We start from the raw sequence: 27,808 nt of genomic DNA, 5'->3' as shown, positions 1-27,808 counted from the left end.
TGAATATATCCGTCTCTCCCCATCTATTAATAGTGTCTCTGTCCATCTGACAAGCAACCTGCTTTGGATCACATTTCGTTTTAGAAATCTTAGGTAGACCATTGCAAGAGGCCTAACTACTGGGGCTAGGAGCTACTGAATATCCACCTACATTTCCTGTAAGTCTCGAAAAAAGATTACCATTCATTTAACAGATCAGTCCAAAACACAGATATCATGATTTTTTTTAATTATGAAAGTGCATTTGTAATTAATTGGACACTAACATTAAAACTTATAGGAAAAAAATAAAGCTGTAGCTTTAGAAGAACTTAAGAACAAACAAAACACAATTTCTCTTCTATGTAAATATTCAAATAATGATTCTTAGGATACAAAAATGGAGCGTTCACCTGGGGTTAAAAGATGATCTTATCTACTATACAAAAAAATTAAATATCAACTGTATAAAGTTCACCATCTGGGGGGAGTAGGAATGGAAGACTAATCATCACCCCTGATATTACAACTTTTCAAAGTTAACTATATGTCTCGTTAAAATATACCCCTTGCTAAAAAAAATAAATAAAATTTAAAAAAATCTTTATTTGAGCCCACTGTCACCAGCAAATCTCCTATAAGTATGTCTAGAAGTTTGTCCACCACAGCAGTATCCCAAAAATAAAACTCTTTGTGTTTGTATGCAGGGTACCACAAAGAGGGTATGATCCTGCGTGGAGAACTATATGAATTTAGGGGCTTTAGATTGGCTAAGATATGTCTGTATTTCTAGGTACATAAACAACCATCTCCTTACATTTGGTTCTCAACTCACTGGAGAATGTCTTCTGTCCTGCCAGATTTGTGTTGAGTAGACATACATGGCCTTATTTTCAGTGTTTCAGTGGGAGCTGTGCATGCTCATCACCTGTAATGAAGGAAAATTGAGATTTTATTTTTCTTTCTTTCTTTCTTAACTTGTCTCAGCTGCATGTCTGGCTTGGTTTGACAGAAGCCAGGGGAAATGTTTATTCTACCCTCCCAGGAGGATAGGTTGTTTTTCTGCTTCCATTAATGGCAGTTGGTGAAATGCTAGCCCCACTGAAGTCTATGGCAAAACTTCCAGACCATTGAAGTCAAAGAATTTGCTGAGGTTTTTTTAGGAGCAGGTAGTCAGACTCCTCTGCTCCATGCTGAGTGGGTAGAGAATATATGTGTCAGCCAATGCAATAAGACCCTGTTAGCCATGCTTGAACTGGAGGCTATGGGCTTGTTATATTCACATGCAGGCTAGATGGAAAAAATAGCAGGTGAGAGAAGAAGTATATCATTACTTTTTGTTCTTTGGTTTGGTATACCGTTAATTTCTTCCCATCTACCACCCCCAACAGAACAATGCCAGGTAACATACTATGAGGGCAAGCTCGATGCTATCTGAAGCTGAAGACATTCTCCTTCATGCATGCACTTGTGTTGATGGGAAGACTGAATCAAGATGAGATGAATAGGTGATAAAGTGAAGTGAGATTCTGTTATATAGTCAAATTCCATACAGTATGTTTAGAGAAACAAGGTGGGTGAACTAATATGTTTTATTGGACCAACTTCCATTGGTAAAAGAAGACAAGCTTTTGAGCTACACCAGTGGCTCTCAAACTTTTTTACTGGTGACTCCTTTCACATAGCAAACCTCTGAGTGCGACCCCCCCTTATAAATTAAAAACACTTGTTTATATATTTAACACCATTATAAATTCTGGAGGCAAAGCAGGGTTTGGAGTGGAGGTTGACAGCTCGCGACCCCCTATATAATAACCTCATGACCCCCTGAGGGGTCCTGACCCCCAGTTTGAGAACCCCTGAGCTACACAAAGCGCTTCAGGTCTGGGAAAGGTACTCCATGTGAGAGCTAAATACCAGATGGGGCAGACTATTTAGCATAAATAGCTAACACATTCTAAGGAACCGTTCAAGGTAAAGGCCCACTAACACCTCTCATCATAAGACAAAAAAGGGGAGTTAGTGGGTTAGATTGTTATAATAAGCCATAAATTCAGTGTCTTAAGACCAAGATATTTAGTTCCTACCAAAACTGCAGAGTTCTCCAGCAGCTGAACCAAAACCATTGAACAATATATTAAAGACTATGGAAAATGTTCATGGTTGTATGAATCCTCCTTAAAATGAGGCTTAGAAAAACCTAAGGGTCTGCAAACTGCACCCTTAGTGTTTTGACTTTACAGGGGAGGAAAAGAGCCTTTGTAGAAATGGTTCAGAGAATTCTCCTTTGGTATTTAATGTTCCCAGATTTTTATTAGAAATATTTATATCAAACAGGTTGTTTACAAACCAGAAGAACAGATCCAAAGTACAATTTTCCTGGGAAAATGGTCAAATAACTTACGACAATTTGTGTATGTTGTTTTTTTTACAGGTAAAAGACTTGCTCATTAATAGTGTTTTCTTACAGTTCATTTAAATATTACTAATTTCTATGGGCTCTGTTCCTTTAGTATTTCACTATAGATGTAAAAAGCCAATTTTTGAAAACGGACTTTCCGTTTAGCATCTACAATTTTGCTCCCACAAATAAATCTGGGTGTGACTTTGCTGGTGGATCTTAGGCCCAAATTATGACCTCAAGACCAGTGGTTCTCAACCAGGGGTACGGGGCTTCCTGGGGGGGCCATGAGCAGGTTTCAGGGGGGCCGCCACACAGGGCCAGCTGCGGCCCAGGGCAGAAATCTGAAGCCCCAGCTGAAGCCCAGAGCCCTGCCACCTGGGGCTGAAGCAGAAGCCTGAGAAACTTAGCTTCTCAGTGCCTCAGGTGGTTTGGGGCCCTGGGCAATTGCCCTGCTTGCTACCCCTTAATGCCAGCCCTGGCTTTTATATTTAGAAAACCAGATGTTGTGGTATAGATGGGCCATGGAGTTTTTATAGCATGTTGGGGGGGGGGAGGGGACTCAGAAAGAAAAAGGTTGAGAACCCTGATCTACACAGCCTGATTGCACATCATAGGGCCAGACGCTGTGATGATGGTGCCTCCTATGAGACACTGAATGACATCAACTCTCATTGGTTTTGGTTGCAGTTGAGGGTGCTCAGTACTTCATATGAGTATTGGGATATAGATGGCATAATTGATATGACAATAAATTTGCCCGAAATTGTGGGCACCCTATAAGAAATCTCGTTGAGGCCACTGCAAAAATTAAGCCCAACACCTACAATCAGCTTTAATAAAACAATGATCAAAATATAGGGGTGAGCAGCCACCAATGATTACTTCCTATGGTGATTACAACCTAAATGATTCTTCTGCCCAAGCCTTGTGTGAAGTCCAAAAATGCAACCATGAGGGCATATAGGGGAACATGGCTTCCAAGGTCCCCACCCCTTTCAGCTTTCCACATCCACTCAAGGGAGCAAATGTGGAAACAAATTAGCCACTAGGTCAAAGTCATTCAACAAACAGTCCATCACCTGACTCCTACCAGTCCAGGCAGCAAAAGATACATTTATAAAAAATAGATGATATGCACTTTTGGTCTCACTCTTCCACCAAAAGAACACAAGATACTTTGAATTGTAACAAAGACCGGATGGTATCTGTTCATGAGTTCTGAAGGAATTTAATAATGAAGTGCTGCATTACTAATGCAAATATGTAATCTATTAAAATCACCAACTATACCCAAGGGCAACTTTGTATGCTGAGGGTCAAGTTAATGGCTTTTTTCCCCTCTCTCTCTGGGATATGTTTGTTTGGCCATATTTCCTTGTATTGTTTAGCTGTGTTTTTAATTTAATTCTCTTAAGGTGCCCAGAGTGCTTTTTGGGAACGTGTCCATAAATTAAAACAGATTATGATTACAGTTTTTAAAAAGACAGGAAAAATAGTTGTCTGGAGATAATCATGGTGGATTGGCTTATATAGTTATGTAACCAGTTTCTGTATTTATTATGTACTGTCTATCATGTCCTGACCCTGCAGCAACTCAGCTGCTGATCTCCCAGTTACAGAGTGATTGAACTATCTACAAATTTATTCAGACTTAATCATTTGCACTGGACAAAAATCATTGCTAATTTGTTAAAATCTTATCTGTTCTGCACTCTGTTCATCCATCGTGATCCTGAATCCCATTTGTAATTCAGTGTGTTGCTTCCTGAGGTATATGACTGTGCAACAGACTGGGTGGTTCAAGGGGTTAGGAACAGATTATGTCGCCTTTTATCTGGAGGTTGCTGGTTTAAATATGGCTCAGGTCAGCAGTGACCAAAAGTTGTTGCTATCTGTCCGTTGTTTTGTGGCCAGTATGAAATGAGCTGATTTTGTTTCAGTCCAGTTCCTACAGGTTAGTCTAGGACAAAGACATAAGGGAATGATTTTCAAGGTGTAAATGGGAATTGGGTATCCAACTCTACTTGACTTACAAGGGAGTTGGGAACCTATCTGCTCTTTGCGCCTTTGGAAAATCTCCCCAGTATGGACATGAAATAAAACTACCGACTCATATGTAAATATTGAGGCTACTCAGTAATGGAGTACACAAAACACTTAAAGTGCCAGTAGTGTACCATGACTTGAAGACAAGCCCTAAGTCCAACAACCACATCTGAATGGTTAAGTGAAAGGGTATTTTACTACGGCTGGCACAAAAGGGAAAGGTTGTGGATACCCTATGTGTAGAGAATTAACAGTTACAGTTCAAAGTAAGCAATAGCCATGAATGTTTGGGTTCCTGGAGCAGTCCAGGTGTGAGTTAGGGCTCTTCAGGCTAGGGCTGGGGGGTGTCCTCTTCAGTCCAATCTCTATTCAAGCAAAGAGAAGCTTGTAGGTTTCTAAGCCAGGTTCAGTTAGTGTGTCTCATCAGGGTCACTTCTGCATTGGTTCCCTGCTCAGCTGATGCTGCTTCCCAGTAAGTCCTGTATAGACCTATACACAGCTGTAATGTCCAGCCCTTACAGTCTGTTCCAAACACTGCTCTGTGTACAGTTCCTGTGGAATTCTTTCTGCATCCAGCTTCTCTGCAGCTCCTTGCCGGACATGCAGCCTCTACTTCATAGAGCCAGTCTGGCTACTTTCTGGTTCAAGACACTTTCCTCTGTCCAGGGAAAAAGAGAGGGAAGTCCTGTGAAGAGGGGGCTCATGGGAGTTGTAATCCCGGTTTAGCAGATCCATCAAACATAACTAGATGCAGTTGCTGTAGGTCAAGGCAAAAGCATATTGGCAGGACAGAATGGAGAGGCTGCTATTACTGCATCTTCATGTGGTGCGTTGATCTTCAGTATTTGTGCTGTCAATCTAGCACCTTTCATCAGCAATAGATCTGCTAAAACTAGAAATACAACTGTAGTTTTCCCAGAGCAAGACTTTTTTCCTGTTATACCTATGGGTTTTATACAAGAATTTGCATAATGATCAACAACAAAAACTAATGTGACAGAACCGCCAGCATGTGTACATGCCTTTGTGGCCTTTTTATTCTTCTAGGGCTCAGTTCTGCAAGGTGCTAACACTCTAACCTAGAAACAGGAAAGACCTTAAGCAGGTGCTTAACTTTAAGCATGGAAGTAGCCTCACTGAAGTCAATGGAAATGTTAATATGCTTAAAGCTATGTTTAGTAGTTCCTTGCAGGATTGAGCCCCTATTGACTGTGTCTGGAACTAGCCTAAGGTATTGTTTGCCTCCTGTTCTACCCTCAAGATTGTGAGTGGATAAAGCTTTAGTTTTATAAGAGGCATAATTTCTTAAATGGATCACCTCTTCCTGCACATTCTACAAATGAAGGTTACTCAGAAGCAAAAATCTCTTCGGGAAATGGTTAGAGTTCTTGGATACCTCAGAAGCAATGTCTTAGAGGATGTTTCAGTTCATAGGGGAAATCTTGATGTTATGCACTGTAACATTTTACCTTCTTGTTAAAGGCTCCATTGATACTTTATTCTATGCCAATGTTAACAGTTTATATAAAATTCAAAATTGTGATTCAAAGTTGTAACTTGCAGAACTCTCCAGACTGTTTGCAACTTTTAGGTTGTGATATCTTGGATGAATCTCTTGAAGCATCAGTGCGCACAATGTTATATAATGCTGGCTCTTTATAGATTGTATATATTATCATCCTTACACTCTTTCACTAAACTAAAAAAGTTCAAAATACAACTTAAATTGCTGAATATCGCCATACAGTAACTCTTGTACCAATTGGCACAGATACGCTCCATTTATCCATTTTTATTTTCAGCACTGCCAGCAAAAGAAAAAACATTGAATCGATTAGGAATTTTGTCTTTTTGACAGTAAACTTGTTCACCAGGCAGGCAGGGCCGGTGCAACCATTTAGGCGACCTAGGCGGTTGCCTAGGGCACTAGGATTTGGGGGGCGGCATTTTCTTCGGCAGCGACCACAGTGGCCAGATCTTCGGCCGCCCTGGTCGCCGCTGGCATTTAGGCGGAGGGAGCTGGGGCAGGGGAGCGCGGGGAGGGCCGCCTGCAGCAAGTAAGTGGGGGGGGGCGGCACACGGGGGAACTCCCCGCCCCAGCTCACCCCTGTTCCGCCTCCTCCCCGAGCACGCCGTGGCTGCTTCACGTCTCCTGCCTCCCAGGCTTGCAGCGCCTAAGCTGATTAGCGATGCAAGCCTGCGAGGCGGGAGACGTGAAGCAGCGACGGCGTGTTTGGGGAGGAGGCGGAACAGGAGTGAGCTGCTTCACTTCTCCTGCCTCCCAGGCTTTCGGTGCCAATCAGCTTAGGTGCCGCAAGCCTGGGAGGCGGGAGAAGTGAAGCAGCGATGGCATGCTCGGAGTGTAGGCGGAGCAGGGGTGAGCTGGGGCGGGGGGGGTGCCTCAGGGTGTGGGGTAGGGAGCTGCTGCAGGGGGAGGGGTGCCTCAGGGTGGAGGGGGGGAGCTACCATGGGGGGAGGGGGGTTTAGGGTGGGGGCTCGGGGACGGGGAAGGGCGCAAGGTGGAAGTTTCGCCTAGGGCATGAAACATCCTTGCAAAACATCCTTGCACCGGCCCTGCAGGCAGATGCCCACTTCTATAAAGCAACAAGATGGGCTCAATGTTTGCATCTGTAGGGAGTATTGACTGAGAAAAGGGCATTAGATATGATTTTAGTGAAGGAAGTCCTGGCTTGAAAAACCTTGTATTTTGAGTTAAATATAGATGATAGAAAAGCAAAATATACTATGCTTAATTAATATTTTATTTTTTAAATATATGCAGTAAGCACAGCAATCTATAAATTCGTAAAATGATCCTGCAGCCCTTATTCTAGTAATCTTTCTACTGACTCCTGATTTCAGTAAGAGGAGAAGAAGGCTTAATGTGTGTAGGATGAGGACACTGGTGACTTGTGCAAAAAGTATGCACAGACACTGGATTTGTATGCAGATGTACCTACCTGGCATGTGCAAATGTTTAGACCTACATACACTTGCAGAGTTTCACAGGAGAAAAGGGTGTGGATCCATTTTTGCCTGAATCAACCATTATGTAGACCTTTTAAAATATGGCTAGTATCTTCATCAGCATGATGCTACAGTAGCCACTGAGATCATATAATACAACTTCAAAACACAACTCTGAGAGACTGATTTTCCTCTAGTGATTTGGTAATATTTTACACCTACTCACTTTGCATAGAGCTTAATGACTACACAAGGTGCATAGAATCTTAGGTTCAGGTCAAATTTTGTGTATCCTTTCATTTAGTTTAAACTGTAACATTAGCTCAGTCCAGAGTTCTGCTTAAAAATAAATGGCTTGATATGGCCCCTTATTTTTCTTCATGCTAGGTGAGACATTCAGGATTACATGGAAGTACTTAATTCTGTAGCTAAATACCATTTTAAATATTGGACTCTTGGCAAATTCCATGTAGGAAACAGAAGGCCAACTCTTTTAATTTACACTGTTGGAATTCCCACTGACTTCCTGATTCCCATGCGTGTATGTAAATGAGAGCAGGATTCAACTGAGCATAAAATCTAGATTCTATTCCTGGCATTGCTGCTGATTTGTTGGTCAAGACACTTTACTGCTTTGTGCCTTTCTTTATCTATCTTTAAATGGGGGGAAATATTGCTTACCAACCTGACAGAAATGTTATAAGACTTAATGTTTGCAAAGAACTTTGGCATCATCATATAAAATTTAAGGTAATATTGCAGGGTACATTTTTTTTCTTGAACCTTGCTGATGCTTAATACTATATTTATATCTCCTGGGAAATAATGCCTAGCTTCAACAGGCAAATTAAGTCCATTATCAAATTAATTCTTAAACATGCCTCCCCGAAAATTCTGTTAATGGAAAATCCCGTATCTTACGAATAAAACACCGCTTCTATTAACCATCATCTCTTACTGACTTTCATTGCTACTCTCATTATGCATGCTGAAGCCCAATAAGTTCTGTACAATTTTGATTTTGGTTGAAATAGCTTCAGTTTAAGGTAAAGTTGTTATTTTTAAACACTTGTGTCAGGCTGTTATTTGTTTTATAATTCAGGTCTGTGCTCCACTAATTTATCTTACAGAGATAGAAACTAGAAAATAGATAAGGCTGGGATTCTTGTTTTTTATCACACTCGAAGGAAAGTTATGACTGCAGTTTCTTGAAGCATTTTATTCCATTTTAGACTTGCCCTTTGGCTGATAACCTTGGCTAGAGATACTGTCAGTGGGTGTTATCTAAATTGTGCACGTCTCTTAATTTTGAGAAGGATAACAATATTCCATCAGAACAGTTGGTTTATATAAACAATCCCCTTGTCCAATACAATTTTACCAAAATATCCCTAGTTTGATAAACTCATTCTCTTGATAAGAGTGAGAGATTGCCTTAATTCTGCTGTTCCAGCTGAGATCTATAATACTTATGGAACTAAAGCTACACCACAAACAAACATTAATGTGAAAATTAATTCAACAAACAGCACTCTATGTAATAAAGACTATTGCCTCTGCCATGCTCCATTATTTATTTTAAATATCTTACTCTTTTAGTATTCAGTGTGTCCCTGTAGTAACATCTTTCTTTTACTCCTATCTAAATGATTACCAAGTAGGGGGTTTCTAAACTGAAATTGTGTCATTTCAAAATACTGTACATTCTATTTGTTCAGTGCTCATGGAAAAAGTGCCAAACTGACAGCTCTGAAGACATAGGTCCTCACTGAGCCAAGACAGTAGCAGCACATGCTTCTCCATGCTGTTCCACCAATATATCTCAAACCACTTCTGGAGGGACCTGTTCTTAATTCTTTGGTCTCTTTGCTGTAGCTTTGATGTGAACATCTGTTCACTAAGAACTGCAGTGATGTCACTGAATAAGAGGAGTAATGCCTCTGGACTATTATTGTCTTGGGGTTAAACTTTATAAGTGACTTTGGAGCACATTTTCAAAAGTGACATTTAGGGCCAGATTTTCAAAGGCTTGATTTCAGTGAGAGTTAGGCACCCACTGGAATTCTCAAAAGCATGTAACTGTCTCTTTAGACATCTAAGTATCTTTGCAAATCTGGCCCTTCGGAGCCTGAGTCACTTTTGTTAATGTAAGACACTTAAGTAGTTTTGAAAACTTTACCCTTGGGCTGCATTTGAACTGATGACTACTCACATACCATGGTGGTGGCTGAGATGCAAGAAGACAGAGGAACTCATAGCCTAGCTCTAATCTTCCTGTTCTTTCTGTTCCTTCAGATTGCTGTAGATTATCTATATATATTACTTGTGCAGATTAGAAGTACAGCTCTACCTAGCTCCCCTATATTGCTTCTGAATGATCTGAAAATATTGGTTAGAAGTGCAGAATATTTCTGAAACTAAAACAATACAAGGAGTTTGAGCTACACAATGGAATTTTTAATGGACATCTCAGCTACTTCTCAGGATTTTCTCCTCCGTTTGGAAAGGAGAGTTGAAATGCAAGCCTCAACTGGCTAAAATTGGCTAGTTAACAAGTAAAATAGGGAGGGCAGGATGAAGAAGAGCATAATCAGCAGCACCTAGTCCAAATCTATAGAGACCCCTCAACATTAACAGTATTTATTTGGGCTTTGTGGATTGGGGTAGTAAGACGAGGCAGATAAAGGGATATAGCTGATTTATGTGACATTATCTTCTTCCTAAACATCTGGAATGAATGCAATCATGACAGCCTGACCCAGAAACTTTTATGAAAACCCTCTCTGCATCTCCTCCATCACACAGAGAGGTATGGGTGAAGGCACAGAGAAGGCAGCTAGTGGAAGCAAGGTTCCTAAAGGGATCATGTTGCCAGGAAAGAATGCAGTATACAAGGGCAGCTCCCCGATACAGATGTTCTGGCCCTTTGTACAGATGGCTCTGTGGTACTTATTTGAAGATCTGTGGGACTGGAACGCCATGCCCCTCCCATTCCTTTGAAGAACAATTCCCTCTACTTTATACCATGATGCCTCATGAAATCTGACTTGAAAGCCACTGGGATTTGTCTGGGTAACTTGTCCCCTCCAATTGTCCCCCCCCACACACACACACATAATTTGTGAAATCAATCGTCTGATTTAGTAGAACTCCACAAATTGTGAGGGAAACTGAGGATTTAAAAAAAATTTTAAAAGTTTAAAAATAAGACTATCACAAGCATTACTAACAAAGGCTCTCAAGGTGCAAGAAATTGCATACAAACAAAATTGAAATAAAATTAGTACTGTTAGTAATTTAATAGCTAATTTCCTTAGGATGTTTGTAAGAGAATTTTTATTGCTGCTTGATGTGATTAAGTGTAACCTAGTGTGTCATGTTTAGTTACATAAAATTTCATTGTTACATAGTTGAAAAAAGCTGAGGTTGTGGGCCCATCAGCCTGACCAGCAAGAATTCATCTTGGATAACCCTCTGAGACTCACCTGCCAGAAAGGGTGGTTCTGCTGCACTGGACTAGGAAAATGTGAGGAGCCCACAAAGAAGATGTGCCTCCCCTGTGTGCTATTGAGCCAAGTTTTCCAAAGGCTCCTAGTACACTACTGTACAGTGGAAAGTTTGCTGGAGGAGCAGGGAAAATGGATCCACTGCTATGTGGCCATTCTCCCAGCCCTGAAGCTGCAGTAATGGCAGCTGAGTGGCTCTTTTGCCACATTGCAGTATGGGAGGAGGAATTCCTCACCACCTAGCCTATGGCTGAAGAGATAAACATATAGCCTGGCTGTTGAAGTTGTGCACTGGGGGTAGGACTTGGAGATAGGTGCATTTTGGCAGAAGTCCACATTAAGAAGCCCTCATTCTTCACTCCTGGAAGTTTTTAATGACTAAGGGCATTGCTATTGCGCACTGTCTCTCCTGTGAAGTTTTGTATGTGAAAACAAGTGTATATGAGTTAAATATTGATTCTCAAGGGGTAGAGTTAGGATTCTCATTATCAAAAGATAGCATATGCCACTCCATATGAAAGAAGTAATGCTCTAACTGGGTGATTAGAGTGGGGGGAATGGTGGTACTGATTTTTTTTTAAATCAAGTCACCGCTCATTCTTTAGGTCTTTTAATAACAATATATCTCCCCACAAACTTAAATTTTCATCCTAATATTCATGTCGCTATAGAAGCTTCCTGTTATCTATAGATGTGTCTACTTCATTCTCAAAGCACTTTATCAATAGTTTCTTTATGATATAATCTGTGCTTAAAGATTGAAAAGACACTTCGTATGGCTTGTCTCCCAAGATAAGGGTGTGGTATTAATTACTTAGGGGACCTGATTTCAAACGGTCATAACCAGTTTTCTCAGGATACATAAGTAAAATTCAATGTAGACAGTAAACAGTCTTTCAATAATACATATTAGAAATTGTAGCCATTCAAATGTTAATATGCTTCCAAGTATCCCGGAATAGATGTATAAATTAAATATCTGTACTGCACACTTTCAACTGTCATTTTTGTTCTGCTAGATATAAAAAATATCTATTTCTCTTGGAAATAGTAGAGCCTTCTATATTTTATATTAGGCAATGTTGAACTGCTGGCTAGATAAGTGACTGGAAATGAAGTGCTGGCTAGATGTAGGGTAGAGGGTTTTAATTTTGTAGAACATTAGATCACCTTCCATGGGGAGAGGGAGGTATATAGTTTGGATGGCCTTCACCCCAGTAGAAGAGAGACCACTCTCCTTGGGGAGAGGCTGGCTACATAAGTCAGAAGGGGGTTAAACTAATATCAAAAGGGGGAGGGTAAAAAAAGGGAAGCTAAGAGCGCTCAAGAGAAAATAGAGACGTTGAGAACAACATTAATCAAGGAACCAATGGACATGAAGAGAAGAAATTCTTGGATTGCCTATAGAACCAATGCTAGGAGCCTGGGAAACAAATAAGAGGAATTTAAATTGCTCATTTATGAGCAAAAATTCAATCTAGTTGGTATTATTGAAACCTGGTGGGATGATTCACATAATTGGAATGTTAAAATCAATGGTTATAACCTATTTAGGAAGGACTGAATTAGCAAAAGGGGAGGGGGCGTGGCAGTAGCATTCTGTCAAAAATGGCATTATATGTTTCCAAGACACTAACTGTGAAGAAAATGATCTTGAATGCTTACGGATCAGTGTCCTAACAGATAAAGCACAAGATGCCTTAAGGGCGAGTGACGGGGCGGAGGGGCTGGAGGAACAAATGATGGGCATGGCCTTTGGGGGGAAAAGTTGAGAAGGGGTCCACGCCAGTGGCTCCCTTACTTTAGGGAGCTTCCAGTGCTCCTGCCTGGCAACCATAAAGGGCCCCTTCCAAGTGTGGGCCTGGCGCCATTGGTGCCATTGTAAACCCAGTACTGTCCATTAATTACGTTACCCTAATTTAATTCTTTATTAATCAAGTCCCATATGAGCCACTCATTATCTTGTCCAGGATCAATGTCAGGCTGACAGGACTATAATTACCCAGGTCATCCCATTTATCCTTTCCTGAGTAAGGAATGCAAAATGAGTATTATCGTTTTAGGTCAATGAGACTCTGCAGGAGTCAGTGCTAGCAGAATGCAGTGTAGAAGAATTAGGTTTAACATCTTGATGTCTGTCTTGTATGGATAATCCTATGTGATTCTAAATTGCTGTGGTTAGCACTTGGTATGGTGATGAGTGCTTATAAATATTTAAAACTAGGCCAATTCTGCCTACAACTTATGTAATCCTATTGAAGACAAAGCGGGTTAGACATGGTGTAAATGGGCAGAAAATGGCCCACTGATATTTTTTTAATGGATTATACTGACAAAGACAAACTGATTTATTTTCCAAATGCCAAAATTTTAGCAGAACTGGAATGAGGTTATGCATCTCTTCAGGATTCTTCCTACACATGCAACAATACAAACTTATCTGTGGTGAAAATACACAACGCAAAATCGCAGCTCATATTGAAAACTAGTTGTGCATCAGAAAAGAAAGAAGTAGGGTATTGCAAACCTTTTCTCTAGGCATACTGAGGAGACTTGTACACTCAGCCCTAGCAGAGGTGAGTGTCTTGTGTTGCTCAATAGTTATATCTCTGTCTAAGGAGGGAATAGGATTTGGCGATGGATTCTTCTCCCATTGAAATAGATAGTGAAACTCCCATTAGCTTCAGTGGCAGTAGGATCTGGATCCACTTCAGTCTTTCTCACCTGGTTGCAGTCTGCAATGTGAGATAGAGAATAGCTATACTGTAATGAATAAACTAACAAATTGATTGCTGTACTGACTCCTTATGAAAACAGATGAAGTTACATTCTCCCTCAGTGCAACCCCACTGACTCTAATGGGGTTGCACAGTTATGAGAGCATAATTTGCCTCATAATATAATTACCTGAAACTCTCATAGGAACAAAAGAAGAAGTAACTTTGTATTCTCCTTTTTACAATAAGAATCTTTGTGATTGAGCTCTATACAAATGGGTATAATTAGCTTCAGTTACCAGTAAGAGGCATAATAAATGTCTTAACACTCACACTTTTTTAGCTTTATACTTGTCACTTAAAAATAATTTGGAAATCTAGATTGTCATTACATTTTTGTCTTAGGCAAGCCAGTGAAAATGTTGAACTCTTCTTATTTTCATATGTAGGGAACCTTATTTAAACCATTTTCCTGGGCTGAGGGTGGGGCGGGGGGAAGACTGCTCAGAAATGTAATGTGTTATGAGACTTATATGATTGTGTCAGGCAAATGATTGCTTTTTAATTTGTTTCTTGGACGTTTTTGTGGAAATCACACTGTTTGGGGCCATGCACTGCTTCATGCTGCTATGCATATAAAATATACAATTTGTGTCTTTTTGAATATTCTTGAAAGCACCATGTCCATGTTAATATTACTGTACATATAAATCTACTTAGAAGTTATGCCTGGGAGAAATTTACATTAATTTACATTAAATTACATTTACATTAAATTACTATTTACATCGATAAAATGCACATAAAGGCTGCTTAGTGTGGGCTTCATTTGTGTCTGGGGATCCTTATAACTGCCCCGTAGCAAAGTTGCCTTGCCTGTCCTTTCTTCAGTAGGAACTGTTCTTAAATTCCCCAGCTTTGTTTGAGACATGCCCTGATTTGAGGCGGGAGAGGGAAGCTGTTATTTCCCCTGCTCATGTGCAGGTTAGAGTGGAGTCCCCTCCTCTCCTCACCGCCTGCTTTGGTAGATGATCGATTCTCTCTCGGAGTGATGATGCTGTCTGTCCTAGCAAAGTGATGATGAAAAGGAAGAGGAGAGGGGCAGACCTGGAGTGCTTTCTCCTCATCAGCTCCTCACTCAGACCTACTCCCAGCTCTGCCTATCAGGCTGCACATTGTCTTTCCTTCCTGACAAGCAGCAGCAGCCTGGAAGGAGAAGGGAGGGGACGGTGAGGGTTTTGTCCCTTCCAGCTGCTGTGTCCCTTGCTGGGCAGGGCTTTCCTCCTCGCTTCCCCAGCACAGGCTGCTAGCCGAGCTTGGCCGGCAGCACATCCTGGGAAGAACCTGAGCATGTCCAGCAAGGGCAGGCGATGTAAGGAGCAGGGGAGAGTGACCTTCCCCCAGCAGCAGCAGGAGGAGGAGGACGGGGGAGAGGAAGAGGAGCAGCAGCGCCGGCGGCGGGGCTGGAGAGGCGTTAATGGGGGGCTGGAGCCCTCCCAGCAGCAGAGAGCAGTGAAAACCCAGCGGGAACCCTACGGCTACTACCCGCCCCTTCCAGTGGTCAGCAGCATGTGAGTACCCGGCGCTGGCTGCGGGCGGCCCCCTTCCTGCGGGTGCCCTGGCGGCGCCCGGACAGGAGATGTGCGGGGGGCCGGGGACAGGCTCACAAAGTTAGCGCTTGTCACGCCAGCGCGCCCGGCTGCGGGGCAGGTGCACAAGCCCCGGCCCGCCAAACCGGGCACCCGCACCCCGCTCTCCTGTCCCGCTCAGGCACCCGCCTGGCCGTGTCTCTCCAGTGACACCAGGTGAACGGCGCGGGCCAGTTCCCTGGGAGCCGCTCCGAGGCGATGATCTCCCCTTAGCAATACAGACTGGGCTACAAGCGAGCGGGTCGGGGCTGGGGCTGAGAAATGCAGAGCGGATGGGGGAGGAGGTCCAGGTGACTAGCCTTGGGGTGGATGCTTTCAATGCAATGCAGCCGTGATGATGGGGTTACAACCCCCCCCCCTCCGGAGTTTGCTTTATTACTCTGGGCAAGGGACCGGGACAGTGAAGGATGCTGCGTCAATACAATTACATAGGCAGCGCAGGTGCTTGGACCACTTGCAGAGGGGTCAGTGAGATTTGCTGTTCCTGGGAAATTAAATGTAATGCTAGAATGTGTCTCTTGGAGTTGGAGGAAAAATTGACTTCCATTCATTTCCGGAGTTACATCTGGCTTTGAAGCAAGATGGGGGGCGGGGAACCCAGAGGAAAGGGGACAGCCTGGATCTAGATACAGTAGATAGATGCTTTCTCCTTTCTTTAGGCTGGGTGGGGTGGCCTGGATTTGTAACACAGCCTTTCAGTTTGTTTCTCATGCAGAAGGAAGAAGACCCTCTCCATATCCACCAATATTCTCGTGGTAGGCAGGAGGCCCAAGGATGGAGCTCAGAGACCGAGGGTCCGCAGTGCCCCCTGGTGTCTCTCCTGCGCACTCCACCAAACTGCGCCGGACAGACAGTATTTGAGCTCCTACCTTGCCTATCCCTTACTAGCGTTTGCCTCTTAGAGCTAGACCCAGCAGATGCAGATAAAATATTGCAAAGGATTTTGTTGGATGAAAACTGGAGAGAAATGCGATGGTTTATCAGTTTGTTTATATATCCTACCAAGAGCAGGTTTTCCCCGGGCAATCTTTATTCTATCAAATCAACTGTTATTCACACAAAAAATTAAATTTATGTTATATGTGACACAGCACAGATTCCCTTCTGCAAAAGCCAGGGTGGAAATATTTTACCAAACTTATTAGTAAGGTTACTCAAAATCCAAGATATATCCTATGAGAGGATGTTTTAATATCCTACTGGCTAAACTTAATTTATATTGACAGCAATTATATAACATTCAGCTATATGATGTTTTGTGCCTAGTAAAATAGTTTTCTGAGAAAATCCAGTTGCTGGCTTAGTCAAAGTTTTGGGAGTTAATGAAGTTCTCTTGTCCCAGTGGTAAAAAAACTATTACTTCCACACAGGTACAAAAATATTTTTACATTTTCATATGGTGAAAAATATGTTCAAAATCTACGCTGATAGAATGACCCCCCAAAAATAGAAGACTGAAAGAACTGTGCAGAGGGACAAACTTTTGAACTGCATCTTGTAAATTTATTTCAAGTTTTGACACCTTCTGAAAACATCATGATGGTTAATAGTTAGGAGGACTTACCTGCAACAGAAATACATTTACTTTTGTAAATATGTTAATTTTTTTGTCTGTTTTACAAAATCAATACAATGTCTAACTAGAGAAAGAGGACTAGGAAGGGACTGGCTTGCCCAGTTTTTGTGTGTGGTGCCTAGGAATTGTTCAGTCCTTTAATATGTTATAGTTTTGGTTGACACTTCAATATTTTGGTCTCCAAGGATTACCTGAATATCTTACAATTTCAGGTCAAATTAATTCTTAATTAAATGTTTTCATTGCTAAGCAAATGAACACTTTTTGAGTTATATATTATTACAGAATGTGTTCTTTGTTTGTAAACATGCTTAATTAAAATCACACTGGGGAAGATTTTAAAATACAACAATTAGAGTAGCACTTAGAATGTGATAATCACAAATATATGTACATTCTACCATCCCTGGGTAGGAGTTTTACACTGTATTATGCTTTGTATCCTGTGGCCCAGACATCAAGAGACTTAAATTTCTAGATCTCTTCACTGATAATATAAATGGTGTCACAGAGCCACTGACATACTCCCTTCATTAAGAAATGAATATTACACCAACATGGACTGATACCTGAGTCCAGTTTACTCAGCTCAAGGCTTTTGTATCTGGGGTGAGCTCCACCTGTTGGAATTACTTATCAGAATACATCTCTTGCATTCCTATCCTAGAAGTGACTGTCCACTGGGCTGATACTAGTACTCCCCAATCAATGTAATAAGACATGCTGAAGCAACACGGTATAGAGGGGAAAGGATATGTAACTTCGGTTATCTCTACTGAATGCCCAACACTGCAGTCTGATTCCAAACTAACAGAGCATGTTAGGGAGGGTTTCTGCTAGATAGTCAGGTTGTTTCCTCTGGAATGCTGTTTTAAATAGGATTTTAAATGCTAAAAAATGTATCACATATTAATGAAATCAATGTGAATAAGTATACTGATTAACTTAGATAAGGTGTCCTGGTACACGCTGTAGTTGTACAAACAGAATAAGAGACAGTCCCCTCCTTGCAGAGTTTACCATCTAAGTCAACATAACAGATAAAGGATGGAAGGGGAAACAGGCTAAGAGGACTACAGTGACTTGCCCAAGGTTATACAGTAGGGGTCGGCAACCTTTCAGAAGTGCTGTGCCGAGTCTTCATTTATTCACCCTAATTTAAGGTTTCGCATGCCAGTAATACATTTTAACGTTTTTAGAAGGTCTCTTCCTAGAAGTCTATAATATATAACTGAACTATTGTTGTATGTAAAGTAAATAAGGTTTTTAAAATGTTTAAGAAGTTTCATTTAAAATTAAATTAAAATGCAGAGCTCCCCGGACCTGTGCAGTGTGAGTCAGGGCCGCCCAGAGGATTCAGGGGGCCTGGGGTCTTGCTGCCGAAGATCCGGCACTTCAGTGGCGGGTCCCGGAGCAGAAGGCACCCCCACTGCCGAATTGCCGCCGAAGACCCAGCACTGCGGCGGGGGGTCCTTCCGCCCTGGGACCTGCCGCCGTGGGTCTTCGGGGCACTTCGTCGGCGGGTCCCAGAGCGGAAGGACCACTCACCGCCGAATTGCCGCAGAAGATGCTCCAGGGGCCCCGGCCCCACGAGAGTTTTCTGGGGCCCCTGGACCGAGTGAAGGACCCCGCTCCAGGGACCCCAAAAAACTCTAGTGGGGGCCCCTGCGGGGCCTGGGGTAAATTGCTCCACTTGCCCCCGCCTCTGGGCGGCCCTGGTGTGAGTGCCACTGAAAATCAGCTTGCGTGCCGCCTTCGGCACACATGCCATAGGTTGCCTACCCCTGTTATACAGCAAGTGAGTGGCTGCACTGGGAATAAAACCCAGGTTTCTTGATTCCCAGTCCAGTTATGTCTATCCAAGTTATGTACTGAAAAGTGCTGGGCTGCTACATGATGTATACTATACATTCATATATCCAGGGTTCTGGTTCTATTCATCATAGTTTTGTAAACAAGACAAAATGATGGAGACAAGTATTGATAAAACACTGTAAAAGAAGGAAGGGATTATACTGGTAGTGTGATCCTTGATCATTAAGTAATTTAATGGTGACAAACTGGTTAGCTACTGGTCAGACACTTATTCTATTGCATATATCACTTGGGCATTCTGAATGTTTAGTCACAAACCCTTTCTAGATTAAGGTTGTGCCATGTGTCATTGGAAAGGTATTTTTTCCCAAATTTGCACTAGAGTAACATTTGGATTATGATCTTGATTTCACAAGGTACTAATGGTCTTGTCAAAGAACACACAGGCAAAAATACTATGAGTTGTGGCTTCCATTTTTCAAAGAAACCTTAAGGGAGTTAGGCACCTATCTCCCACTGAAATGCAATGGTAGTTGTGCACCTAATTCCCTGAGACTCCTTTGACAATCACAGCTCAGATCAGGGGGAGGAGTGCAAAGGAGTTTAATGTTCCCCTCTGCCTACCCCTTACCATGTTGCTTCTCTGTACAGGCTGTTTCCCTTGTGCTGTGTCTGCACAGATCTGGCCCTGAATCTGTCTAGCTGTAAACTTATTTTTCCTGTCAAGCATATTACTTGTTCTTTCCACTGAGCTTATTTGTACCTAAGCAAACAGGGATGGTAAAATAATGACTTAAAGATTTTTGAGCAGGGGACTGGAATGGAGTGATGTCTTCCTCTGAATATCTCACTGTATCTTACCTCTGCTGACATGGCCTGACTGTTGTCTTCACAACCATGAACCAGCACTTCCACTAACAATGATTCATAATATCCACTTTGGATGAGATTGCTTCAGAATGTACCAGTGTTATACTGTGGGTTGGGATCAGACTGCTCAGCTGTCCTAGGTTATGTGAGTGCATTTCAAGTGAGTGAGCCTCTCTCTTCCAGAAAGCCAGGTGATATTTCATAGATGAGAGAGAGAAATCCTCATGTTATACATTTGGGTTTAGGGGAATGTGCACTGAGCCAAGAGGCCGTGAGTTTAAGTTCATCTCTTCTACTGACAGGTATTTATATTTCTGGGCGCTTCAAAACATTTACTGTTGGGCAAGGCCTCAGCACTGCTGTCCTCCGAGCAAAGCTAGTATCATTCCCTCCACTATAACAATGTTAACTGAGAGGTTGCAGAAGGTTACTTTTGACAGAACTGGGAATAGAAACTAGGTCTTTTATACAGCAGATTCAAGCCTCATCTATGCCGCTGTTCGATTGATTTACTGATGTGCTTAGCTATTCTGACTGTAACTGGTAGACCACAGTCCCTTCTCACGCACACATATACAGCCTCAGGAATGGAGGTTGTTCGTAACTCTGAATGTTCATAACTCTGAACAAAACGTTATGGTTGTTCTTTCAAAAATTTATGCCCAAACATTGACTTAATACATCTTTGAAACTTTACTATGCAGAAGAAAGATGCTGCTTTCCCTTTATTTTTTAGTAGTTTACATTTCACACAATATTGTACTATATTTGGCTTTTTTATTATTATATTTTTTTTTTGCCTCTACTGCTGCCTGATTGCATACTTCTGGTTCCAAATGAGGCACGTGGTTAACTGGTCAGTTCATAACTCTGGTGTTCGTAACTCTGAGGTTCTACTGTATACACTTGTCACTTCTCCCCTTACTAGCTGGTCCAAAGAAGACGGCAGTTGGTTTTTTAATCAGGGCTGCCCGGGAGGGGAGAGGGGGGGCAAGTGGGGCAATTTGCCCCAGGCACCGTGAGCCCTGGCCTGGTGGCAGTTCGGGTCTTCAGCCAGCATTTCAGCGGCGGGGGGCCCTTCAGTGCTGCCGAAGATGCGGAGCGACTGAAGGGCCCCCTGCCGCCGAAATGCCGCCGAAGACCCAGACGGCCACCGGGTGAGTACAAGCACCGCAGCTCCCCCGCTTTGCCCCAGGCCCCCTGAATCCTCTGGGTGGCCCTGTTTTTAATCTCAAATTACAGAAGTCATTACTGGGGATCTAAAGTCCCTGCTCTCAACCTATGTGAGGGATCCTTATAGCTGCAAATAATGCAATTTCTGTTTCTCTAGTTTTCTTTTTTATAATTGGTTAATTTTGTGTTTTCACTGTGTAAACTAACTCAGAAACAAGTTTTATAGTTAAACATTATCTGTCAGTGATGACACAATGAGCAATAAAGCACAGGTGTCCCACGTTTCAGTCATTTGTCACACATTTCAATTGTCAGTCACACTCGGCAGGTTTGAAGGTTAAAAGGTATGGTTGGTGTGGCAGAGGGCAGCAGCTTATCACATTACATTTGAAAAGTAGAGGAACCAACAGCTGAATGCCCAGCTTGTCACTGCTTAGTATGATGTTTCTAGCTTAGTGTATAGCAGTAACAATATGTCTGTCTAGAGGGAAAATTTCGCTGCAGGAGCAGACTTGAGTGTTCAGGCAACAAAGCAGACTTGAGTGTTCAGGCAACTTGAGTGTTCAGGCAACTAACTCCAATGTGTTAGTATTATGCATGCAAATCACAAGACGAAAAGACTTCTTAAGCATCTTTTTCTAGAGAAAAGAGGGCTTTAATGTCTCTATTTTATTTATCAAAGATGATGAATTTTGTGGACAAAAATATGGTTATGAAGTAGGATAGTTTTTATTTGTTTATTTTCTGAAACTTCATTGTGTGTAAATGAATCACAGACTTACCAGGAACATATTATTATTGCTTCTGAAAGTTTCTGCTGAATCTCATTAGGATTAAGTGACTTCATAGAGTGTTTTCTCGGTCACTCTAAAGCATGCCCATACTACGGAGGGAGTGGGTGGCACAAAAGGGAAGAAGGAGATGTACTGTCCCTATTTCGTGTTATCCTAGAAAAACATAACCATGGATTATACTATGAAACTGGAGATGTACTCTCCCCTCTGCAAATAGTGTTAGGACCACGACCTGGCTCCGAGAAGCTAAGAATATGTTAGTGAGATGGGTATTGTAAAACAGGAGCTTGCATGAATAATAATAGTCATGGTTAGGCTAACTGTTAATAATTTAAGGTCTGATTCTGTAGTCCTTACACAATTCAACTGTTGTTAAAGTCATTCCAAGTTTTGCCTAACTAAAGTTCAGGACTGGATCCATGCTAGCAAATGACTACTAATAGTAACGTAGTTAAGAAGCTACAATTTGTAATTTAGGACACCAGGAACATGCTTGCTTTATCCATGCCATAAGCAGATATTGTTCCCTGTTAGCCAGTTAGTTCAGGATTAGGGATGCTCTGAGTCAAATTCTGCCCTAGGTTACACTTGTTCATCCTGTTTGCTAGTGAAGCTTTTAAGTTCCTTGAAACAAAAAGCTGTACACCGAGGGTTTGTCTAAACTGCAGTTGGAGGCATGATTGGAGCTTGGGTAGGCATAAGAGCTAACTTTAATCTAGCTAGCACAACTAAAAATAGCAGTGAAGCTTCAGTGGCAAGGACCCAGGTACAGGCTGTACAAGCCTTCCTGGAACCTTGGGTGCATGCTTGTGTTGCTAGCCGGCACCAAGACCTGAAGAGCAGCTGCTGTCCCTGGTTTGCAAGTGGGACTGTGTCTTCGCCTTCCTGATTCTGAATCTCCCCACTGAATAGCTTGGTTATTCAAGCTGTGCATTGGGAGTAGAATTTACTTATAAACTAACATTACGTCTGTCTAAGAATGCATTGGAGTCAGGAGAATCTCAATTTATATTTGTCATTGTTTTTATCCTTCATGGTTACAGAGAAAAGCTTGAACATGTGAACCCTAAAGGCTGAAAAAACAGAAGGCAAATAAAAAGAACCAAAAATATATTAAATCTTGTGACTTTTTTAAAGTCAGTCTCATGATTTTGGGGAGGCCTGATTTGATTTTTGAATACTTTGGATTGCCAGTACTAAATGTGGGATAATTATAGTGCAATCAAAAATGCAAAGCTAAAACTTCAATTATTCAAAATATTTCATGGATTCCTTGGGATTCCTTTTAAAAAGTGATCACTAAATTTAAGAAGTGGAGATTAGAAAAGGAAATAGCAGACTATATGATCTTACACTTCTTACTTTGACAATTTCAACTGACTTCAGGAAGGTGTATAAATTTGATGAGAGAGTTGCCTGGATCTAGCCATTTAGCTATATATTCTGGCAATGTGGTACCGAACAAAATTGCTAGCTCTTGATTTTTTCAGAAGGTCTGTTTAGTTAGTAAAATACCAGAAACTTTCATTTAAGTATTTTAAAAAGACATCTCACGCATGTCATATCTTTTTGTCATAAAATACATTGCCGAGTACATCTTTCTTATTGGCAAAACATACTCCACATTTTGCCTTTGGAAGGATGTACCTCCTCCAAAGAAACCAAATGAGTCTATTTACTCTAGCAGTGGGTTCTGAAAGAATGATTTATAGAATGGGAAATAAAAATGTATTGAATATTTGAGAAATGAATGGTATGTTAAACACTTATTTCATAAAAGATAGGTGGGTTGCAAAGTGAATTGTTAGAACCTCTTTAGATCAAGGATTAATCATAAAAGAATTTATTCTGTCTTTATTTGCTGTTTAATAAAATTATAATAAAAAAATTACAATATATGAGAGTGATCCTCCCTGCAGGTAGCATTACATCTTTGGATGGGAAAGATGGGTAGAAACCAAGTAGCATGTCAAATATTAGTTATGATCTTGTTTAAGTAGCCTTTTTATATTTACTATATTCTAATTTTTATTTGTGACTTAAGGACAAGAGGGTGATAGCATACTGACTGTTCATCACCTATACTCCACAGTCAAACCTCTCTCAAAATGCTTTCACATGTAAAATATGCCTAAATCAGTTCTGAGCTTAGCACAAAGTCACAAATTCTCTTTGTAACACAGCTTTTCTTTTTTGTAGACATAAATAAAGAGGTTCAGGAGCAAAGGATAATGGATGTGTCTTCTTTGGCATAGCCATTTGGCATGTTTCAAAAAACAGATATTTCTTTTTGCATAGACTACATGGTAGTGCCACACAAGTCACTGCTGCTATACAAAAACACTGATCATGTTTGAACATTTAAATAAGATAAAATATTTTATCATGGGAGAGGCCTGCCATTGGTAATTAATATTGTAATATCACCATCCAGATTACAATGAAACAGCACATTTCTGTTAGCTAAAATATCCAAGGGCTAGACCAGTGTGCTTTCAGGATGCTTGTAGCTTTCATAAAGTTATAAAGAGTTTGTTTTGCTCAATATATTATGGGCTGATGCAGACAGCTGCAACAGCAGCATCCCTCCTACATCATGAATGGAATTTTGCACCTTGTATTGAAATCCCACTGAAGTCAATGCGAGTTCTTTGTTGACTGGATTGTACTGCCATGGTACAGAGTACACTATTAAGAAGGTTGCATTGTCAAGCACTCAAATGTTAGAAAATGCCCAAATTAAGGTTGTCTGTTTAACCTTAATTCGGCCCTATGTGCATGGTGATGCAGTCTTTAATTACATCATCACATACTATTTTTTTCCACAGGACTCCTGACTCATTCAGTGCATAAAATGGACTGTACTTAATAAACAGCTAATTCATATTTTATTTACTACTTATTGTTCAATGTATAGCCCAAGGCCTTATTTACTGTACACTATTCTGCTCTGACCCCCACATACAAATAATTTCCCAGGACTGTGAAAATTTAAATTGATAAAAATAAAAAATGCTTCAAATGAACATTGATATGATCTGTTGAAATTATAAAAAATAAAATAAAAGCTGAATTCTGCCAAGCCTAGTCAAATGTGGGTGACTTTTCATAGGAAAAGCAAAAGGCATATCCCTTACACTAAGGCCACCCGTTGACAAATTTCAAGTCTCTGCTCCAAGGCATGGAGACGCCTGCAGCAACTTCTAAAAATAATTCTTAAAACCAATTCATGAACATGGACAAAACAATGCATTTCCCCCTAATCTTATGTCCAGAAATAGCTGAACCATTTTGCTGAAACTTTCCAAAATAATTCAGCTTGAGGCAGACACCCAGCATGAAAAATTTAAGCCTAAATGGTTAAAGTTTGGCAGAATTATAAGCAACTGAAAACAAGATCTTATAATTGGAAGCGTTAATACCTTAATAGCAGATGGTGCTGCCAGGCACACCTATAATAAAAACATGGCTTACAGTGGGGGAAGCTATTTCCTGTTAATAGATAGCTACATCATTAATAGCTGTCATACACTAAAATGGCATCATTGGAGATAACTTTGTGACCAGCAACAATGGGCCAAATAATAAAGTCCTCACTCTCTTTTTACTTAGTCTTTCCTCAGGCAGAACTCAGATTGAAGTTCGTAAGGGCTGAGTACAGGTTTTAGAACTTAGCCAAACACTGGTAGTGGTGCCTGCTAAAAAATATGTAATTGGTCTTGTCCAGTCTATGTGCAGAGATCACCAGCCAGGGTCAGAAAGAAAAGTTTTCCCCACTTACAACATTGCATGTGGTGCAAGGTACCATATGTTTTGTTTGCATTTTGCCTTCCTCTAAACCAGGGGTAGGCAACCTATGGCACACGTGCCAAAGGCAGCCCGCGAGCTGATTTTCAGTGTCACTCACTCTGCCCGGGTCCTGGCCACCGGTCCGGGGGGCTCTGCATTTTAATTTAATTTTAAATTAAGTTTCTTAAACATTTTAAAAACCTTATTTACTTTACATACAACAATAGTTTAGTTATATATTACAGACTTATAGAAAGAGACCTTCTAAGAACGTTAAAATGTATTACTGGCACACGAAACCTTAATTCAGAGTGAATAAATGAAGACTCTGCACATCACTTCTGAAAGGTTGCCGACCCCTGCTCTAAACCATCAGGTCTGTGCCACTATTGTGGGGAGGATACAGGACTTGATGTTTCCTATGTGTACCTATTGAATGTGCTTAGAAGATATTTTTTAAAGGAAATGATGTTGCACATAAAAATAGTTTACCATGGTCCTTGAGGAGAAATGGGCCTACAGGAAATGAGTCTGTGAACACTTTTCAGTTGTGAGCAAGAGAAAATATAAGGGTCTGTGACCCCTCCTCTACCAAGAAGCCTTTTCTATGCAAGGATAAAGGGTGAAGGGCCAGGACAGAGGGAGACACAGGCAGACAGCTGGGCAAATGACACAAGGCAAAGGAGAAAGTCATCAGTGTCTATAGCGGCTGGCAGAAGAATCTGCCAAGGAAATGACTGCTATAATAGTCTACAATTATTTTATTTTTTCTGCTTATTAGGTCCATTGAAGGAAGCCCGTCTCTGAGACGTATGACTATGATGAGGGAAAAGGGAAGACGGCAAGCTGTTAGAGGCCCAGCGTTCATGTTCAACAACAGGGGCACAAGCCTCACTGCTGAAGAAGAGCGTTTTCTGGATGCAGCAGAGTATGGAAACATTCCCGTGGTGCGCAAAATGCTGGAGGAGTCAAAAACACTAAATGTCAACTGTGTTGATTATATGGGCCAAAACGCCTTGCAGCTGGCTGTAGGGAATGAGCATTTGGAAGTGACAGAACTTCTGTTGAAGAAGGAAAACTTGGCACGAATTGGAGATGCACTGCTGCTCGCTATCAGCAAGGGGTACATCCGGATAGTGGAAGCAATTTTGAATCATCCTGGTTTTGCAGCAAATAAGCGACTGACTCTGAGCCCCTGCGAGCAGGAGCTCCAGGATGATGATTTTTATTCCTATGACGAAGACGGCACCCGCTTTTCACCAGATATCACCCCCATCATTTTAGCTGCCCACTGCCAAAAATACGAGGTTGTGCATATGTTGTTAATGAAAGGAGCGAGGATAGAAAGACCTCACGACTATTTCTGCAAATGCAATGATTGCACTGAAAAGCAAAAGCATGATTCTTTTAGTCACTCCAGGTCGAGGATAAATGCCTACAAAGGCCTGGCTAGTCCTGCTTACCTGTCCCTTTCCAGTGAAGACCCAGTTCTCACAGCTCTAGAACTCAGTAATGAGCTTGCCAAGTTGGCCAACATTGAAAAAGAATTCAAGGTGAGACATCTTTTTTGTTTGCCTCTTTTTTTTAATGTTGACTTTACTTGTAACGTCATCAGATGCTTGACATTATTTCCTGTATTTTACCTTTTGAGTTACAGTTGTTTGATTTATATTTTCCTTTTGATTCTTGATATTTTGAATGCTCATTGAGTAAACCATTAAAAAGCAATTTTGCTTGAAACAAAATTGCTTTTATACTTAATATGCGTCAAGAGATACAGAAAAAGTGCCGGTGTGAGCATTACTAACCCTACAATGGATGGGAAACAATTTTATTCACTGTAACAGATAATATTTGTTTTGCTGATGTTCACTCTATAGGGGTAATATAATCTGAGCATCAAGCAGCAAAATTACACTTTTCATTTACACAATGACTTTGTTTCCATTTTTTATTCACACACATTTTGAATGATGTTTTCTACAAATTATGAAGATGACGTGTGATTGTTGTTTTACCACTGGACAGTCAATTTTTTCATTCATTTTTCAGGAGTGTCTTTGTCTGCCCAGAAATGTATTTATTGGTTTACATATCAGTCCTTTTTATTCTCTTTTTGACTTGTATGTTTTAGTTTCACTGTACACTAATTATTTTGTATATCTCAGCATCTCCATTAGGTAATTCATGATTAAACAATGATAAATATTACCCAATGCTGCCTCTTCATGATATGCAGTTCCCTGTAATACCTCAGAAGGTAAACTCACAAAAAACAGCTGTATGGTTGAGGCTACACTGCATTAAAAAAAGCCTGGATCAAGGAATGACGGATTGTAAACAGAGTGGTTATATAAATGATGTATCTAGTTGCAGCAAAATTTTTAATGGGGTCCTGCAGGGTCAATGTTGAGTACCACTTTGTTTAATTAACATCTTCACACATGATGTGAAAGAGGGGGAAAGACTCGTTAATCTTTGCAGATGACAGCCAGCTGTAATTTATTACAAACACAATGGAGG

The 27,808-nt window shown here is 41.1% G+C and overlaps 1 protein-coding gene across 2 annotated transcripts in view; it reads left to right on the top strand.

Annotated features, from left to right (window-relative positions):
- The window catches only part of TRPC3 (transient receptor potential cation channel subfamily C member 3), a 92,832-nt gene that overhangs the window by 24,667 nt on the left and 40,357 nt on the right, over positions 1-27,808 (top strand). Inside the window, exons 1-2 of one of the 2 annotated variants that reach the window (XM_045017431.1) lie at positions 14,970-15,190; positions 26,067-26,838. In XM_045017431.1, coding sequence (XP_044873366.1) covers positions 14,970-15,190; positions 26,067-26,838 — 993 coding nt within the window. Of the gene's footprint in view, positions 1-14,969; positions 15,191-26,066; positions 26,839-27,808 lie in introns of those variants that run through there. The other variant, XM_045017432.1, reaches the window with a different exon arrangement.

Source organism: Mauremys mutica, chromosome 5 (genome assembly GCF_020497125.1).
Source record: "Mauremys mutica isolate MM-2020 ecotype Southern chromosome 5, ASM2049712v1, whole genome shotgun sequence".
Taxonomy (NCBI): domain Eukaryota; kingdom Metazoa; phylum Chordata; order Testudines; family Geoemydidae; genus Mauremys; species Mauremys mutica.
Note: the sequence above shows the minus strand (reverse complement) of the source record. Positions and strands in the feature narration are given on the sequence as shown.